Below are 20,367 nucleotides of genomic sequence, written 5' to 3'. Positions count from 1 at the left end.
AGAAGATGATGAAATTAGAGGGGGAGGGGGAGGAAATGGGAGGAGCTGGTGTGGGGAGAGCACGGGTAGATGTGATGTAAATGCAGTGCTCAGGTATAGTGCTCTCAGAAAGTGATAGATGAAATCGCAAAGTATGCATTTGCATTTCCCTGATGGCGGGACCCGTAATATGGATGTGAAACTCCTTGAAGTGTCTCTCAGCCATTTTTGTTCGGGAATTTTTCATAGTGAACCGCCTGCCTCTGCCTCCCTGAGTTCCGGGATTAAAGGCATGTGCCAGGGCACCCAGTTTCGTGGGCCATTTTTAAATTGGATCATTTGATGTATTACCCTAGTCAGACCTAGATTTGTTGAGGTCTTACCCTAGTCAGAATGGCGAAGACAAAAAAGAAAACAACACAAACAACAATCTAGATTCAGTAGATGACTTAGAGGCTGCAGAGAAAGGTATGATTTACGTGCTGATGGTGGGGGTGCAAACTGGAAAAGCCACTATGGAAATCAGTGTGCAGGTTCCTCAAGGAGTCGACTAGGTCTGCTCCAAGGCCTAGCTACATCACTGTAGCATCTGAAAAAGGACTGCATCTACACAGATACATGCTCATCCGCGTTCATTGCTCTTCTGTTCATGATAGTCAGGAAATAGAAACAGCCCAGATATCTATCAACACAGGAATAGAAATGTGGTACACTGCATCATGGAACATTATTCAGTTGTTAAGGGAAAAGGAAATTTTCAGGTAAATGGAGGGAACTGAAGCAACCATGATAAACAAGGTAACCCTTCAGGTTCATCAAGGAGGACAAACATTGCAGGTTTCCTCTCGTGGATGAAAGCTTTTGAACTTCCCCTGTTATGTCTCATTTGGAATACCCACAGAGGTTAGGTAACTAGGAAGAGCCATTGGAAGGGAGGGGAATCTTCCAAGGGAAGGTAATAGAAAAATAGGATTATTAAGGGGGAAGGTTGAGAAATGGACTGGGAAGGTTTAGATGAAGTGAGGAATAAGAGGGCAGGGTGAAAAGGCGAATAGGGGAGAGAAAACCAACACTGAAAACCTTTTGGAAAGCCATCTGGAAAGCTTCTAGAAACGTTCTGTAATATGTACCCAATATTTAAGAGAAAAGAATTTTAAAGGAATTAACCTATAATTGGGAGGGGGGGACAACACACAGATACAGTACACCAGCAAGAAATGTTATCTAGCAAATAACTGAGACTGTGGCAGGATGCACACGGCTTGCACAGGTCCAAGCCAGACAGTCCTAGCACTGAGAGAGGGAAGTAGACATAGAACCTCTTTGCAAGTGACAGCTGAGGGGAAAGGTAAATGAGTTTATTTCAATGCTGTCTTACCTGGCTATATCAGCTGCGGTCCGGGGCAGGTCCTGTGCCTAGCAGTAGTTCACCAACTACTTTAAGTTTAAAATTAAAGGACTGTATAAAATTACGACGTAAATAGATATGCTGGTTAGTTTTTTTATTAGCTTAACACAAGCCAGGGTCATCTGGAAAGAGGGAGCATCAACTTTATTCACCTGTCTTGTGACCAAAGTCTGTGGTATCTTCAACAGCAGGATCTTACCCTGAAAGTCTAGTGGGCAGTCAAGAGCAGTGGCAATGGCCTCTGTTGTTAATAGGTTGTCTGGGACACCACCATCCAATATTTCCATGGAATTATCTCAAACATGTCACTAGGCTTTTTATTTGGCACTCTGGTTTTTGGGAGTTACCTGTGAAGGGTAACTCCATTAAACACACACACACTTTATACATATATATGTATATATATACATATATATACATATATATGTATATATATACATATATAATATATGTATATATACATATACACACACTTTATACATATATGTATATATGTATATAAATATATACATATATAATGCTTATAAAATAGTAGGATTTACATGGCTTTTTCAAACATCCTTGATGTTAGTTATTTCCTCCCCCACTCACTCCTCAGCTCTTCCCCCCACCCCTCTCCTCCTATCACTCTCCCCACTTAAAACTTTCCTTCCCATTCCTTTTTCCATTCACAATACCAGTACTCTACCTTTTCCTTAAGATCGTTCTTTCTCCTCCCCAGTAACAGGATTCTTGTTTTCTGGATTCTACAGGTACGTACTCCAAGTTAAAGATACAAACCTAAACTATTGACAAAATATCCACCTATGAGTGAGAAAATAGAACATTGTCTCTCTGTACCTGGGCTGTTGTACTTAGTGAAATGTTTTTTCAGCTCCATCTGTTTGCCTGAAATTTTAATCATTTCATTTTCTTTACAGCTGTATACATTTTATTGTATGTAGGTAGCACAGTTTTTAGTCATTAGTTGTTGGACATGTAGGTGTTTTCACATCCTAGTTATCGTGAATAGAGGAATGAGCGTGTAGGAGATCTAGTCCTTACATATCGTAGCAGATCTATTAATCTTTTGATAAATGACCACACTGGTTTGCCCTCCGACATCTACTCTTTTCTGAACTGTAGGTGATAACAGGTTACTATATTGTTTCCTCCCTTTTTTTAAACTTAGTTATGGAGATCCTGCCGTTTGATATTATGTTAGGTGTTCTCAGAGAGACAGAAGCAATATGTCCGTGTGCGCACACAATGCATATGTACACTTATGTGTGAGTATACAGTAATAGATTGATTATAAAGAACTGACTCTTACAATTATGAAGTCTGCTGTAGCCTAAGATCTTTGTTTTAACTTTTAGATAAGCTCAACAGATTGCCAGTTCAAACAGCCAGTTCAAAGTCTGAGCAGACTAATTCCCTTAAAGAACTAGTAAATTTCTTCTGCTTATCTTCAAAGAGCATCAGCTTTTTCCTGCCTTCAGGATCAGATTAAACTGACTTTTCCTGGGTTTTGAGATTATTGGCTTTTTAGGTAGGTCTACATAATCAGTGTTCCATTCCTTGAGTCATTCTTAAATATCTTAAAGTAGAACTGTAAGTCTACTGTACAGAGGATCAGTGTATTGAAATGTCATACTATACACTATAAATGCTCTTTCTTGCTGTACCAGTTAAAAGTATATTTAGAAGAGATTTCATGAATTGCAGACTAGAGGAATTCCTATTCATTGTTCATTCATTTTCTTCTAGTACTTTTTAATTTCATTTTTTGTATTTATGTATTTCATCTGTTTAAAGTTTAGCTGGTGTTTGTTTGTGTTTGTTTTGAAGTATCATTCTTGTTTTTCCCCATAAATAACTTTCCCCTGTGATTTCCATTTCCCCGAAACCGGTTATGTAAGAAAATTGATCACAGTGTTATAACTTGATACTTACATGAATGATTGTTTATCAGATTATTAATTTTGTGTTACTGTTTATCTCATAGTTGGTTTTATTATGTAATTATGTTCACTTAGTTATGTCTATTGTGATCTGACTAATGCCTGTATTTTAATCATAGACTTACATAATGTTGTTCTGTGTCATCTGTCCTACCCACCCTTTTAAAACCTTTTCAGAATTTTCTTGAGGATTTCTTTTTCCATACATACTTTCAAATCAATTGGTTTACTTATTTTCTAATTGCTTAAGATGAAATTATGAATTGTAAAAACATATTTATCTCTATTTTTCATTTTTGTGTTTTACATGTATATCACCATTTAACATAATTTTATTACTATTTGTGTTATTTTACCATTGATCTCTCAGATTGTCCAGATACTCAGAGTATCATCTGAATACATTAAGGTTTATTTCTTCCTCTATAGTTTATTTGGTCTACTTCTCTTTAGCCCCTGAGCTGTCTTGCCAGCTCTGTTGTCTGTTTCTTGAGTATGAATGCAGTATGAACAGCTGTGTCAGGCTCCTGCTGCCTTGACTTCACAACTACGATGAACTGTGACACAGAATCAACCCTTTCTTCCTTAAATTGCCTTTGTCAAGAGTATTTTATCACAGCAACCGGAAAAGAGATGAAGACAAGGAACATGGCTCACCTGTCAGTTTAGCTTCAGTTTTTCTTAGTTTCTGTTATGTAAGATTTCATTAACTATTCTGTGTTGCTTTACTCAGCCATAGTTTTTTATTTTATTTATATTTGTAGAGAGGGAAGATCAGAAGATCATAGCTGAGTCATCTTCTGGACCCATTAGGAGCTTTGGCTTTAATTCTAATTCTGTTTAGAAGCTGAAACTCATTTCATTCCTGATTAATTGCATATTTATTAAGTATCTATCTTGTAAGGAGGTATATAGAAAATGTTTTGGCTTTTCTAATCTAGAATTCAAACTCTTCCACAGTCTAGCTACAAAACAGTTCAGCAGTCTAAGGGCAAAATAGGTTAATGATAGCCACAGGCCCACTGCAGTACCAATTCCTGTCTTAGTTTCTCTTCTGGTTACTTTGATAAAATACTCTGACTAAAGCAACTTAAGGGAGAAAGGGTTTCTTTTGGCTTGTAGTTCTAGGTTCAGTCCCTCATAATGTGGAAGTCAGTGCAGCAGCAACCGGAAACGGTTGTATTTCATCCACTGTCAGAAGAGGATGAGCATTGGATGCTTCCTCTGGGGCTTAGCTTGGTTTCCCTACCTATATTATCCAGGAACTACTGACTGGGGGAATAGTCCTGCCTACTCAAGATGTGTCTTCCTGCCTCAATCAGGACCATTAAAATAACGCTGTAGAGCAATTTTAATTCAGAACATAGCAGCTCTGGCAAGAGATCACATTCAAAAAACTTCTAGGTCCATTTAGTATGGCTGGAATATAGACATGCCTTTAATCCCAGGAATCAGAGGCAAGCAGATCTCCGAGTTCAAAGCCAGCCCGATATAGAGCAGATTTCAGATAAAGAAAAGTTTAGGTCCAGTCCTGATGGTACATACCTTTAACCCCAGCACTTAGGAGACAGACATGCAGATCTGAGTGCTATTGAGGCAGTTCAGTTGAGTCAGAGAGTTGAAAAGCAGTGTGGTGGAGTTGAATTCCTAGCACTTTAGTTTGTGGAATTCACAGGTAGTTTTTACCAGGAGAGTGTTATACAGAGAGGCTGAAGAGAGAACAACCTATACACAGATAAAGACAGAATGAGCCGGAGAATAAAAAGGATCCAGAAGATTAAAACAGATTGCTAAGAGTTAGTTTGAGGCCAAGCAGAACAATTCAATATAAGAAACCAAGAGAGAAGCCACATTGAATCAGTCAGCTAGGAGAGGAGTTTGAATAAGAACAGTGTGTTGAACCAGCCAGCCAGAATTCAGAAAGATCTAGAAAGGGTAAGCTTCTTCAGTAGTAAGTCTCAGAGGCTGAAAACGTTCTAGGCCTATAGATTATAGAAGCTTCCAGGACTAGGCCTAGGTTCTAAGCAGACAGAAGCAGTAAGCCTCCAAGACAATAACTGAAAATAAAAGTTACTTTTACATAATACCCCGAGGGGCTATCTTTCAAATGATTCCAAAATCTTTCAAGCTGACACTTAACATTAACCATCACCCTCCTTACACCAGGAATAATATCAGTTATAAACTGATTATTTTTTAAGTTTTATTTTACCAGGTCTGTTTTGAATACCATCAAGCAGTCTGTGGGCAAACTTAGTTAATTTTCATTTTATGATAGGAAATATAATAATAATAAGTGGTTTAAGAATATAAAATGGAAAAGTTGTTTGTATTTCATCTACTTTAAATAACTAGTAAATATGAGTTTTTGGGGTGTGTGTGAGATTCTGTACTAGTCACCTCATATATTTACACACACACACACTTACCGTTAGCTTGACTAGTTAATAGGTATCTGAGTTGATTCTCTGATCTTTTCATAGTCCCTTTACATACCTAGGTGTGGTGTCCTCCTGTACATATTCAGGACTATATAGGCACACTGTAAGAAACTCACTGACCAGTCTGTGCTAGTTATCAGTTTAGATACCGGATAACAAACTGAAATGAACTTAATTATGTGGATTTAAAATGATTTCACCTTTACAACCCTAAACTTTGATACTAAATAAGTTGAAACAAGTAGAAATGCTTGTCTAATAGGAAGAATCTAAAAACGCACGTGTAAGTAATAGTCATGTGTATTGAACTGTTCTCTTAATATCTTTAAACTTACACTTCTATAGTGCATGATATTGTGAATGTCTGTTTTCAGCAGAGGCTCCTGGCTCATCACTTCTTCTCCCGTGCAACTCATTAACAACCAGAAACTCTTAGCACAGGTCCTGGAAACTTGCTTTCTCCACCCTCTGTCTTCAAGTTGCCCATGAGGAAATTTCTTGTTACGGTCTTACAGTAGGCAGGAAGACCCTCCTTACTCTGGAAGGGTCCTGCCCTTTGCTCTAGAGGGAAGAATGTTTGTTAATGAGACCAAGCAGAATGCATGCCTTGCTCTGTTTCAACACAGTGTTAGCATTAGATCATGCCCATTTTGTCTAACCACATTTTTGTAGGGTTTAATCATGGCTTTGCAAGGAAATCTTTATAAAAACCGAAAGGACTGGTTCCAGAGAGTTTATACAGAGGTTAATATGTGGGTTTCTTGAAGAAGACAGGAAGCCTTTTGATACTTTCCACACACATCTTCCTGTGTGTTCCCAACAATACCTTTTAGAGAAATTGGTAAAATTGGTGTCTCTCTGAGTATTTGAGCCACTCAAGCATGTTAATTCAACCAGAGGAGGGAGTTCATAAGTGCTCATTCAGACGCATGGGTAATGTAATGTGGATCATGTGACTGACATCTAACTGGACAAAGGGAATGAGTCCTCATGCTGTGAGGTTTAGAGAACTGGAGAATGAGCCTCCAGTCTGTGGGATCTGACACTCTCCAGTTCAAAAAGGGTTGAAATTGATCTGGATCAGAGGAACCCAACTATTATCTGCTGCAGAAGTAATTGCTTACTTATAGGGAGAAATACTCATGCCTTTTGAGACCACAAAACTGTTCTGTGTTAATTGTGCTGTGAAAGAATAAGAAAAGAGCTTAGTTTTCCAGCACCCTTTTTCCTGAACTAAATTTTTATTCTTTCTTTTAGTAAATAAGAAATAAAATGATTGTAATATGCTGAAAGCCTACCTGACTTTGTTGTCATAAACGAAGAGGGCCCTCTTGGGTTATCTATGTGCAGGCAGTGAAGCAGGCTTCAACTAAACCCTCACACTATTATTTCAGTATGCTGTCACTGAATAGCGGGTGCCTAAGCTTTATGGGAGGAGTGTATGTCTTAGTTAAAACTCATTAATATATAAAAATATATATATGTGTGTGTGTATTTGTATATATAAATACACACACATATGTACCTCATGCATCTATACTGAAAAGCATGTTCCTGTCTTAAACATAATCTATTAGTATTTTATACTTTATCATTTATAAAGAGTTCTCAAACTTACCTCTATTTAGCATTTTTGTTTTATTTTTATTAAATTTTTTCTTTGTAATTTTTTTATTATTATTATTTAGTGCAATTTATTCATTTTGTATCCCAGCTATAGCCCCCTCCCTCATCTCCTCTAGGTCCTATCCCCTGACTCGTGTCCTTCCCCTAGTCCACTGAGGTCCTCCTCCCCTACTATCTGACCTTCTATCAGGTCAACTAAATGTAATTATATCACTTCCCTTTCCTCCCTTCAGCCCCTCCTATCTCTGTTGCACTCGTTTTTAAGCACTATTTTATTTGTGGTTGCTTAAAGCCTCTTGGTTCCAACCCTCAACCCTACGTAGGAGAGAGAAGGTTAGTAGGGAGATGGGTCATAGATTCCTTTACTTGTCCAGGTTGTTTAGATCGATGGGTTCTTGTGGGGCTATACCAATCTCCATCAACAGCAAATAAAGCAAGCAGTCTCCTCTGTCTGTCTCCATCTCTCTCTTCAAGTCACTGAGCCAGAAGTCTCCAAACTTGCCATTCCAAACGCCATGCCTTTCTCTCTCCACGCTCCTGATTTGTCTTCCACAGAGTCCTAAAACACACCCCTCTTCATGTTGCAGGAGGCAGGCCATTACTAGTTGGCAAAGACCACATCCAACAGGCAGGAAGCATAATCAGCTGTGGACAAACTAAATCCCAAACCAAAAACCCACACTTGAATTAAAACAACATATTTACATAACTGAGTTTTTAAAGAAAGTAGAACTTCCATTACATAGTTCCTTCCTCCAGCTCCTGCCATGCCGCCTACTCTCAAGTTGATATCCTGTTCTTTTATTATTATAATCAATTTATAGTTATATATGTTATGTGTGTATGTAAACATATGTCAACCCTTTATATAAACAAATATGTGCTTACATATATAAGCATACATATTTATATGCACACAAATATGTAACTACAACCTGCTGAATCTTTATTGTGTGTGTATACATGGTGTCAGGGCTGACCACTTCATTTGAATAATCACTTTGGGGGGTAATTTTTATCCTTTAATAATTACTTGCCTGTAGTTCTTTGTCTAGTTGGACTCCCTTAAATTCTCCTCTTCTGTGTTAGCATGTCTATTGATACAGTCATTGTTCTATTGAGTACTTTCTTTAGAACCCTAGCCCATTTTTTTAATTGAATCATTTTTTCTCAACTTTTTTTGAGTTCTTTGTATATTATAATATTAATCCTCTTTCAGACATAGTTTTCAAAGAGTCTCTATAATGTGTGGATTTCTTCTTCAATTGATTGCTTAGCTCTACAGAAGCTTTTTATTCTCATGAGTTCTCAATTGTCTATTGTTGACCTTAATTCCTGGGCATCTAGAATTCTATTCAGAAAGGCTTCTCCTGCAACTGTGTCTCTTAAGGTACTGTCTTCCTCCACCACTCCCCCAGAAATTTTGCCAATTCATTTCAAATTGAAGCCTTTGATCCATTTGAAGCTAATTTTTGTTCAGGTTGATAGATAAGAGTTCTAATTTTACTCTTCATATGTGGTTATCCAGTTTTCCCAGCACCTACCATTTGTTGTAGATACTGTCTTTTTTCTAGTATATGATTTTGGACTCTTTAGTCAGCTACCAGATGGTTGTAGTTATGTGCACTCATGTTTGGAATTTCTGTTTCATTTGGGTTTTATGCCAGTACTATACTGTTTCATTTCTCTACCTCTGTAATCTAGAATGGTGATTCCTCCAGTATTGTTCTTTTTATTCAGGATTGCTTTGGCTGCCTGGAGCCTCTTCTAGTTTTACAGGAATTTTAGGTTGGTTTGTTTGTTTGTTTGTTTGTTTTTCTATTTCAATGAAGAATGTTGTGGGTAGTTTAGGATTACATTAAATCTATAATTTGCCTTTGGTAGGATGGCCATTTTCACAATATTAATTCTACCAATTCATGAACACAAGATGTCACTTCAAAACTCCCTCACAGATGTACCCACCCACTTGGATTTTCCTTGGTTCCTGATTTAGTCAAGCTGACAACTGAGAATAGCTATCACACTTAGGTACAATATATCTAAATAGGGATATTGGCTTCTTTTTTCTCCATTAATATTTTTTAAATTTCTTTCTGCTCTGATTTATGCTTCCAGCATCATTAGAAAAGAAGGGGGTAGATTGTAGCCTTGTCTCATTTCTGATTTTAACGGTATTGCTTTCAGTTTTTATCCATTTAGGAAAATGGCTATAGGTTTCTCATATAGAACCTTCGTTATTGTTGAGTTGTATTCCTTCCAGTCCCACACTATAGGACTTTTATCATGAAAATATTTTTTATTTGTCAAAGGCCTTTCCTGCATTTATTGAGATGATCGTGTGTCCTTATTTTTTTTAAACCTTTAAGTCCATGTTACCATTTATTATTCTTATTGGCTTAAATATGTTGAACTATCCTACATTGCCAGGATGAAGCCAACTTGATCTTGGTAAATGATCTTTGCTTTTTACTTAAGGTTTATTTTCATACAGTATATTTTGATCATATTCTTTCACCTCCCCAAATAGTACATAGATGTGATCTGTGGTTTCAGCTATAATTAAAAATGAATTCAATAAACTGTTATCTTTCAAAACAATTTTTTAAAATTTTGATCATATTATTTCCTCTCTCCCAACTCCTCACTTTCCTACCCTCCCAACTTCATTTTATCTCTTTTAAAACAAACCAACAAACAATAAATCAAAACAAACAAAAAACTACTAAGACCAGAAAATAACAACAACAAAAATGAAATAAGAAGCTCACAAAAGACAAGCATAGACTCTCTTTTGAATAGGCCAGCTACTCCGGGGCATTTCCTATACCAACTTTAAGAGTATTTTATTGAGAATGCTTGCATCTGCATTCATCAGGTATATTGGCCTGTCATTTGTTTGGTTTAGTTTCATTGTTGTATTTTTACCTGGTTTGGTCAGTCTAGTAATACAGGCTTCATAGAACAAATTTGGAAGTTTTTCTCCTATTTCTACTCTTTTGAATAACAGGAAATTTGGTTGCAGTTTTTTGAAACTCTGGTAGAATTCTGCTATGAATCTGTCTTGGCATGTGCTTTTGCCAGTCGAAGAAAACTAAGAAAAGTTTTCTGTTTTCTTAGTTAAAAGGAGAATTTCTGTCTCCTGCTTTGTTACAGGTATATTTAGGCTTTATAATCTCTCCTTAGTTTAAGTTTGGTAGCTTGGAAAAATACCCATTTCTTCTAGATTTTCCTTTATGAGTTTCACAGCATGTACCCCGTCCTACTCATCCCCTCATCTCTGGGCTCGTGTAACCTCCCCCTCAAAATAAAACACACACATGCAAACAAACAAACAAAGCATAGAAAAACATCTCATCACAGAAGCTGTAGTGTGACCTATAGTGTATCCTCTTGTTGACACATCTTTACTTGCAAATGTTTATTCCAATGAGTCTTTTTGATCTGCTTTGAGGTCTCTGGCTTCTGTGACACCATCAGTATTGCATGCTCACTTGCCCTCCTCCCATTTATCCTATTGTTGCCCTGGGTCATGAAGATCCTACAGGTTTGGATCAGCGGAACTGGCCCTTTCATGCATCCCAGTCATTTGCAGACACAGATTTTGGGGTGAGCCAACTCAGAGCTCTTGATTGAGATGAAGGTGGTAGCCGAGCTGGTCAACCTGCTGGCTCTCCCTTATCCATAGCACCAGGGCTAGCTCTCCAGCTCTTTCCTACAATACCACCATCAGCAGGAGGCAAAGTCACCTCTCCTGCTCTCATGCCCTTGGGACCAATTCAAATGTGCCTCCATGCTTCCAGAGTAGCTCCACCGTGATGCCCATCCCTACTTTTCCAAGTGCTTCAGCCTCGGAGGGTCTGGGCCAGCTCTTCAGCTCTCACACTCTCGGGGTTGGCTCACCAGTGCCTTTGACATCAGGGCCAGCTCCACTGTGTTGCCCAGGCAAGGACATAGTAACTCTCCTGATCTCATGCCCTTGACCTGAATACAGTGGGGGAGGGGGGCATCACCATCCCACCCATGACACCTCATTAGTAGAGGAGTGGTCCAGCAGTCCCTTGCTCTCCCTCAGGGCTGGCTCACCTGTGACTCCTCAACCAGGGCCAGCTCTACTGTGCTTCCTGGGTGAGGCGCGGGGTCTGCTGTCCTGCGTGCTGCAGCCGGTTAAAGGCAGGGACAGTTTACCTGCTCTCATGACCCCAGGGTCAGCCGTCCAGACTGCTGCAGGTAACAAGGTACAGGGGTAAAAGGCATCTTCCCCTGCCCGGACCACATCACAGCAGAGGAATGGCAGGGCCAGCTCTTCCTCCCTCACACCATTGGCACTGGCTCACCCACCCCCTGCCACCAGAGCCAGCTCTACTGTGCTGCTCAGACAAGGTATAGGACCCCCTCCCTCCCGCTCTCCAAGTGCTACAGCAAGTGAGGGGCAGGAGCAGCTCACCCACTCTCATGACCCTGGGGCCAGCTCTCCCAGCTTCCACAGGTAGTGGGGGTTGAGGAGCCAGGGGTTGGGGGTGGGGTGGTATCTCTCCACAACCATACCACCTTACTGCAGATGGGTGGTAGGCCCAGCTCTCTCATGTTCTCAGGGCTGGCTCACCTATGCCCCCACAACCAGGGTCAGATCTGCTGTGCTGTCCAGGTGAGGTGCAGGGCTAGCTCTCTCATGCTTATGACCCTGTGGACAGCTTTCTGGACTTCTAGAGCCAGCTCTCTCACGCTTGCACCTGCCCTCAGGCTGGCTCACCCCACAGGAGTTTGGTGCATATATGTTTACTATTGTATTTTTTTCTTGATTAATTGGTATCTTGATTAGAATGAAGTACCCTTCTTTGTCTTTTCTAATTAGTTAGTTTGAAGTATGTTTTGTCACATGCTAATATGGCAGGAACTGCTTGCTTTCCACTCTTGTTTGCCTGACATACTTTTCTTTCTATCTTTTTTTAAGGTGGTACTTATTTCTCAATCTAAGATGAGTTTCTTGTAAAAAATAAAGATGGATTTTGTTTCTTATTCCATTCAGTTATCCCATATCTTGATTAGAGAATTGAAGTGATTGATATATAGTTATTATTGAAAGGATTGTGTAGATTGCAATCATTTTTGTTGTTGTTTGCTGGTTTGTGTTCTTAGTTGTATTTTTAATTTCATTACAGCTTCATTTTCTTTCTAGAGTCTCTCGGTTGTGTTTATTCTTTCTTCCACTCAAAGTATTGCTTCCAGTATTCTGCTTAATGTTTCTATTGTTGTAGTTGGTTATGAATATTATTAGACTGTTTAGACCATGGAAAGTTATCCTTTTCTTCAACTGTGGCAAATACTTTTGTTCCTTATAGTAGTCTGGGTTGATAGCTATAGTCTTTTAGAACTTGGAGTGCATTGCTCCAGCAGGCTTTCAGAATTCCTATTGAGAAATCAGTTGTTACTCTGATTTGATTTTTTTTTTTTTTATCATTTATATGTGACTTTTTTTTTTTTTTTGGTTGTTTAACTTTCATCTTTTTTTTGGTTCTGTATATTTAGTATTTTTTTGTAACTATGATATGCTATGGATTGTTTCTTTTCTGATCTTATCTATTTGTTATTCTATGTGCTTCTTGTATCTGTATGGGTATGTATTTCCTTAGTTTGGGGATGTTTTCTTTTATGGTCTTGTTGATGATCTGGTCTATACCATTAACCCAGGCTGTTTCTCTGTCTTATAACTGAAGAAATGTAGTCTTTTCATGGTATCGTTTCTTGCATGTTCTTTTCCTGTACATTTAAAATTATATATATATATATTCTTTGCTTCTTTGACCTAGGTCATCTACTTTATCTTTGCATTTTGACATTCTGTCTTCTGCTTGATTCTTTCTACTTTTAAGGCTTTCCCCTGAGTTTTCTAATTAGAATATTGAGTTTTTCCCATTCGTCTTCATTGCCTTGTGTTCACTTCAATATTTCTATCTCTTTATTGAATTCTGTTTTCAAATTCTAAATTATCTTTATCATTTCATCATTTAGACCTGTATTTTTGTTTTCTTAGACACCACTCAGGTCTTTATTGTGATCCTCTTAGAGGTCAATGAAGTATTTGCTCATTCTTTAAATTACTTGAATTTAAATTTAATTCTTTAAATTACTTGAATATTTTGATAGAATTTATAATTGTTCTTCTGAATTATGTTTTAGGGTTCATGTAAGTAGTTCTCATTAGAAAACACTTCTATAGGACTGGTGAGTTTGATAGGAATCATACTACCTTGACCATTTTTGTTTGTTGCTTGTTTGTTTTTTGTTTGTTTCACGATTTGACCTGAGCATATGAACTTTTTCTTGGTTTCTTGTGTCTGATATGAGAATTGGCCTTACCTTAGGTTGTACTACTGCTGGAGTGGTGTGACTAGAATTAGGCAAGGTAGAGCTGTCGACGAGCTGTTTAAATGGACCAGGCAAAGATTACCCCTAAATTATAGGTTTGGAGCTACAGCAGAGGATATAGAGATGGCAGTGGGTAGAAAGAGGGCTGGAGAACATCTTATCAGTCAGAGACGGCTCATGACCAAAGCAGATCCAGAGTGCGTAGATCTAGAGCTAGGGCTGTAAGTATGGAAATGACAGCAGGTAGAGTGAATAATGAGATAAGGAAGAAACTAGCCAGCAGAGGTAGCCCTTGAACAAAAGGAGCCAGGGGTCATAGAATGTAGGTCTGGAGCTAGGCATTGTGGGTAAACAGGTGGCAGATGGATGGGGGAAGGAATGACAAAGGGAAAAACAACTTATCCAGCAAGGATGGCTCATGAACAAACCTATTTAACATTTATAATAATTTTTTATTATAATATGATTATATTAATTAGGGTTCTCTAGAAAAGCAGAACTGATAGACTGAATCAATCAGTCTCTCTATCATCTTCCAATAAACAAACAAACAAATGAATTGGGATCTATTAGAGTGGCTTACAGGCTGTGTTCCAGCTAGTCCCACAATAAGAGTCTACCAGGAAAAGTCCAAGAATCCAGTTGTTGTTGGGTCCATGAGGCTGGATGTCTCAGATAGTCTTCAGTGTATGTCAGAATCCCAAAGAAGCACGCAATAGTACCAGTGAAGGGATGCGCCAGTGAGAGCAAAGGCAAGTAAGCAAAGAGCAAGTGCTTTCTTCTTCCATGTTCTTTTTGTAGGCTGCTCCCAGGTTTAAGGTGGCTCTTCCCACCTCAGATGATCAGTCATGAAAAATCCCCCACACGTGTACCCAGCCACTTGGCTTTTTGTTAATTCCAGATTTGGTGAGGTTAACAACCAAAATTAGCTATCACTGTAATAGCTTTTAAAATGTGGCCTTTTAATTTGAAAAGTTTCACACTTTGAATAATGAAGGGTTATTTCTTTTTTGTTGTTGTTTAATTCATTTTACTTCATTACATCTAATGTTTTAAAATATTTTTATTTTTAGTGTATGCAGAGAGTATTTCCAAAATGGTGGCAAGAGAAAAGCACTTGAAAAAGATGAAAAACGAGCTGTACTCGCCACTAAGACCACTCCAGCCTTAACTGTGCATGAGTCTTCTAAACTTGAAGGTCGTTTAACAAACCTCAGCTTTACAAGCCCTGAATTTTTAACTGAGTAAGTACACTTTATCATTTCGGTCAACTTTTCCCCAGGAGCTGTGTTAATGTGAGTAGTATAGTAGAATGGCTTACACAGCGTGAAATAGGGTAACGGCTAATACTTAATTTACTTTCTCTTTTTGTATATGTAAGTTTCAGGAATACAAAGTTATAATATTGTTAAGTATAAAACTATCATATAACTCTAAGAAATATATGAAAACTTAAGTGATTCCTCAGCATATGCTATCCTTAATAAAAATTTTTAAAAGGATGGTTTATTAAATGTTATAATTATTTCAAAAATATACAGAATCAAAACAATGAAAGCCAATTAAACTGCTTAAGGTAGTTAGCCACTAAGAAATTATAAATAAGAAAAATATTAATACTAACCAATCATCATCATGTTATTGTTGAATTGAAAATGTGCATGCTGCTAATATATATATATATTTTATGTATATAGATATAAACCTTGCAAGTTTATTAGTATTATAATCCAGTTAATCATTAGTATTAAAATTATGTACACATCATAGTATCAGAATAAATTTTGGCGTCATATAATATTGTTTGTAAGTTATAAAAACATTTTTGATAAATCCTAAAAACAGCAAAGTTAAACTCTTAAGTAACTTCAGAACTGATGCCAGCATAGCATTATCTTTGGTTACTCTGACATTATACTATATTAAAAGTATTATGTAGTTATGAGTTATTTCACCTAAATAAAATTAGCACTAGTCAAGTTCCCTAGGAAAGAAAAAGTCATCTTTACCTTAATATTATTGCAAAGCTTATGAGTTATTAAGCATCTTGTGCCTCAGGTGTCATGAAATATCTTAACTATGTTTAAGTTGGTGACTTAGTGATAGAGCACTTGACTAGCGTCTGAGAGGCCCTAGGTTCTATTGTGGATCAATACCAGAGAAGACTGCTCAGACAAGAGTTTAAGTTAATAGAAAGTCTGTATTAGCCAGCCAGCAACTACACTGTGTGCTCGGGATCCCAGTGTAGCACCAAGCATTTCTCAAGGTAAGTGTTTAAGCACAAAAACCATATTCTGGGTTGACATACTTCGGTTAACAAGAACAGTTAGCCAGAAGCAGAACTACAGAAATAAAAAACAAGGGTAATGCATTTAGAGACTTTTCCATAACTATGGACTTTGATGGATTAGATGTATGTTTTAGATTTGGCAAGTGGTGCTGTCTTCATGCTAAGTCTTATGTCGTGGATGTTACTTCCATCATGGAGTCAGTTGGACTAAGGTCTTGAGACCCTCTAAGGTCTGGGACCCTGTTATAGTTCAGTTCCCAATACTGTCAAATAACAGTAGTGATAGGAATCAGCACTCCAGGTAGCTGAGAAAAGCATTAACTCCTTTCTAGATCCCACCATTTGCCTGCAAATTCATGATTTCCTTGTTTTTAATTGCTGAGTAGTATTCCATTGTGTAAAAATACCATAATTTCTGTATCCATTCCTCCATTGAGGGACATCTGGGTTGTTTCCAGCTTCTGGCAACTACAAATAAAGCTGCTATTAACATGGTTGAGCAAATGTCCTTGTAGTATACTTGGGCATCTTTTGGATATATGCCTAGGAGTGGTATAGCTGGATCTTGAGGTAGATTGATTTCCAAAGTGGTTGTACAAGTTAACATTCCTACCAGCAGTGGAGGAGGGTTCCCCTTTCTCCACATCCTCTCCAGCATGTGTTGTCACTTGAGTTTTTGATCTTAGTCCTTCTCATGGGTGTAAGGTGAAATCTCAGCTTTGTTTTGATTTGCATTTTCCTGATGACTAAGGACATTGAGCATTTCTTTAAGTGTTTCTCTGCCATTCGATGTTCCTCTATTGAGAATTCTCTGTTTAGCTCTGTACCCCATTTTTTAATTGGATTATGTTATTTGTTGCTATTTAACTGAGTGAGGTATCCCAGAAGCAGAAAGACACACATGGTAAATACTCAATTATACGTGGATATTAGACATATAATATAGGATAAACATACTAAAATCTGTTTACCTAAAGAAGCTAAGGAAGAATGAGGACTCTGGGTAAGATGCTCAATTCTCAGTAAGACAAAGATGATGGATATAAGAAGAGGGAGAAAACGGGGAACAGGACAGGAGCCTACTACAGATGGCCTCTAAAAGACTCTACCTAGCAGGGTATCAAGGCAGATGCCGAGACTCATAGCCAAACTTTTTGCAGAGTGCAGGGAAGCGTATTAAAGAAGAGGGAGATAAAAAGACCTAGAGGAAACAGGAGCTCCACAAGGAGAGAAATAGAACCAAAAAATCTAGGCACAGGGGCCTTTTCTGAGACTGATACTCCAAACAAGGACCATGCATGGAGTTAACTTAGAACCCCTGCACAGAAGTAGCCCATAGCAGCTCATTATCCAAGTGGGTGCCCCAGTAATAGGAACAGGAACTGTCTCTGACATGAACTCATGGGCTGGCTCTTTGATCACCTCCCCCTGAGGGGGGAGCAGCCTTACCAGTCCACAGAGGAAGACAAATAAGCCAGTCCTGATGAGACCTGATAGAATCGGGTCGGATAGAAGGGGAAGAGGACTTACCCTATCATTGGACTGGGGGAGGGGCATAGGAGAAGAAGAGGGAGGGAGGGTAGGATTGGGAGGAAATGGGGAGGGGGCTACAGCTGGGGTACAAAGTGAATAAACTGTAATTAATAAAAAGAATAAAACCATTAACTCTACATTTTCTTTTGCTGTAGTTTATGATATCCCTTTAATATAGATATTTGCTGTCGTAATTTTCGTTGATTCTTTAGACATGATTTCCTTTAATTCTCAAATGCTTTTTGAAATTTTGTTCTTAGGATAGGATCTCATTATGTTGCTTCATTGGCTTTGAATTCCTTGCCTCATCCTCTCAAGTAGCTGAGACTACAAATGTATACTGCATGCCCATTTGTCCCTTTCACAATCATTACTTTGAAATTTTTTTTCTGCAAAATCTGGCATTTGCACCCACTCATTGTTACCTTCTATTTACTGTTCTTTGGTTGAGTGTGGACCAACTTTTATTTTTCTTTGTATATGTTATAATGTTCTGTTGACAGTTGGATATTGTTCATAATGTAGTATAAATCTTGTCATTTCGTGTTTTATCTACGACTGTCAAGGAATAGGGTCTTTCTTCCTTTCCTGTCTCTTTTTCCTTTCTCCTCGATATAATTGATCTTTGTGTTCTATGGTTTATGCTAATGTCTGTGTTGCCTCTTTCTTAGCTTGTTTTAAGCCAGTTTGTATTTGCATCTGCCTAGCTGAATGATTAAACACTGATAGATTAGAAGTTGGGCCAGGATAATTGCCATCTTCTCCTTATCCATGTATGAAATGATTGAGGAGGGCATTTGAAATGTAAACAGTATGTCAGCCAGCCTCACCCTTTGCTTTTTGCCAGTCCCTCTTTGGCCATTGTCTTGTTCAGGGCTTATCTAGTTCCTTTATGTCTATTTCATTTTCAGCATCTTGCTGTTAAATTTCTGGTTTATCTTCTAGTCTGAAGCTCAGCCTGACCAAGACTAGCCTAGCAACCTGAGCCTGGCATGCCTGCTGCCTGTCCCTGTTTTTTCCAAGCAAGTTTACTTTGTTTACTGAGAATACTCCCTAAATTTTTTCACACCATACCCCAAACCAATTCCGATACCTCAAGCAGCGAAATTGTTTCAGTTTGAAAGCCAGCTCTGACCTGGAAGACTCTTAGGTTTTCCCTTGATGAAACAGGTATGGCAGAAAAGAGAACAGCTCTAGGAAGCATAACACAGATCCTCAGTGCTCTTAGCCTACATTCAACTTGTTCTCGTGACAGACATCCTTTAGCCTACTCGCCTCTCCTTTAAGCCTCCTGGAATGGTTATTTTTCATGAGTTTCTCTAACCTTATATACTAAAGAACAGCTTTGTTGATATATTTAGTTACTTGTCTCGTGGCTGTGATAAAATACCTGACAGAAATAGCTTAAGGAAGGATTTTTTTGGCTCCCAATTCAGGGAGCAATTCATCTTGATTAGGAAAGACATGGCAGTCAGGGCGTGAGACGCCCACATCTGGAAGCAGAGAGGGACGGATGTGGTGCGCTCCACTTGCTCTCGTTTGTATTCAGTCCGGATCACAGCTTGGTACTGATGCTGCCACAGTTAGACTGGGCCTGCCCGCCTCAGTTTATCTAATTTAGATGATCCCTCCCAGTCATCCCAGAGCCTAACCTAATTCCCATAATCCCCTTTAGACTCACAGAGGAGCTGGTTCCCTAGGAGGTTCTAGACCCTGTCATTTGGCAGGCAACACTAACCATCACAGTCAGCCTTTGCCATAGTCAGATGTCTTCTGATTTAGAGGAAAGTATCTAAATGTGGTTGTTAAAGGTCAAATGTATGTTATAGAACGATAAGCATTTAGAGTGACTTTGCCTAAGATGACTCTTTCTAGGAACATTTTCATCTAAAAACTGTATGAATTGGTACCAAACAGTCAAATAGATGAGCCTGTGGGGGCCATCTCATTCAAACTCCACACCAGTATTTAACCTCTTATATCCTTATTGTAGTACTTGTATCATATTAAAAATCACTATTCTAGATTTTCCTGACTACTACTCAACCCTGGTTACATTTTAAGCACATTTCTTTCCAGACTTCCTGCAGGCATTAGTTTTTATGCAGTAAGAACTGTGTCCCGCAGAGAATTTTATAAACTCTTTCTCATAAAGCACTCATTTCTCATAGTATTCTTAAATTTTCACCACTGTGTGTACCTTACTATAATGATTCCAAATTTGTTATATATTAGGAAGACACATGTTCTTGTACGGTTATCTATTACTAAATAGAGCATCTGAGAAAAGACAGGATATGATTGTCTACATAGCATCACTGTAAATGGCTCTAGGCTCTTGCCCGTAACTACTGAATTAAGGTTAGTAAGTGCCTATTTACCTAAACTTAACAGCATTGACTGTTTATGTATTTTTTGGCTTTTTTTTTTTCATTTATTGACACTGGAATAAATTGACAACTCCTTGTATTAATATGTAGATATATGTAAATTTATCACATAAAGAACAAGGGACATGATGTAAAATTAGGGCTGTGAGGTATGTTCTGTGGAGTTTTACATGCCTGTTATGGCAGAAAGATGGCATGTGTGATACCATTTTACTTTCCAAAATACATGATAAAAACAGCTAACTGGTCATAAGTCTGTTCCCAAGAGCTTGGGTTTGGTCTTAGAATTCTTTCCAAAGAAGCAATTATTAATTAATTCTTAGTATAAGAGAAGAAACTCATCACCAATGTATTCATGAAGTTTTTGAAGCCAGGTGATGAGAGTGCA

The 20,367-nt window shown here is 38.2% G+C and overlaps 1 protein-coding gene across 1 annotated transcript in view; it reads left to right on the top strand.

Annotated features, from left to right (window-relative positions):
* Bmt2 (base methyltransferase of 25S rRNA 2 homolog) overlaps window positions 1-20,367 on the top strand; it is a 58,126-nt gene that overhangs the window by 21,467 nt on the left and 16,292 nt on the right. Inside the window, exon 3 of the mRNA XM_055612998.1 lies at window positions 14,840-15,010. Coding sequence (XP_055468973.1) covers window positions 14,840-15,010 — 171 coding nt within the window. The remainder of the gene's footprint in view (window positions 1-14,839; window positions 15,011-20,367) is intronic.

The sequence above is a fragment of the Psammomys obesus genome, unplaced genomic scaffold, assembly GCF_907164565.1.
Source record: "Psammomys obesus unplaced genomic scaffold, mPsaObe1.curated_primary_1811, whole genome shotgun sequence".
Taxonomy (NCBI): domain Eukaryota; kingdom Metazoa; phylum Chordata; class Mammalia; order Rodentia; family Muridae; genus Psammomys; species Psammomys obesus.
This window is presented reverse-complemented; position numbering and strand designations above follow the sequence as displayed.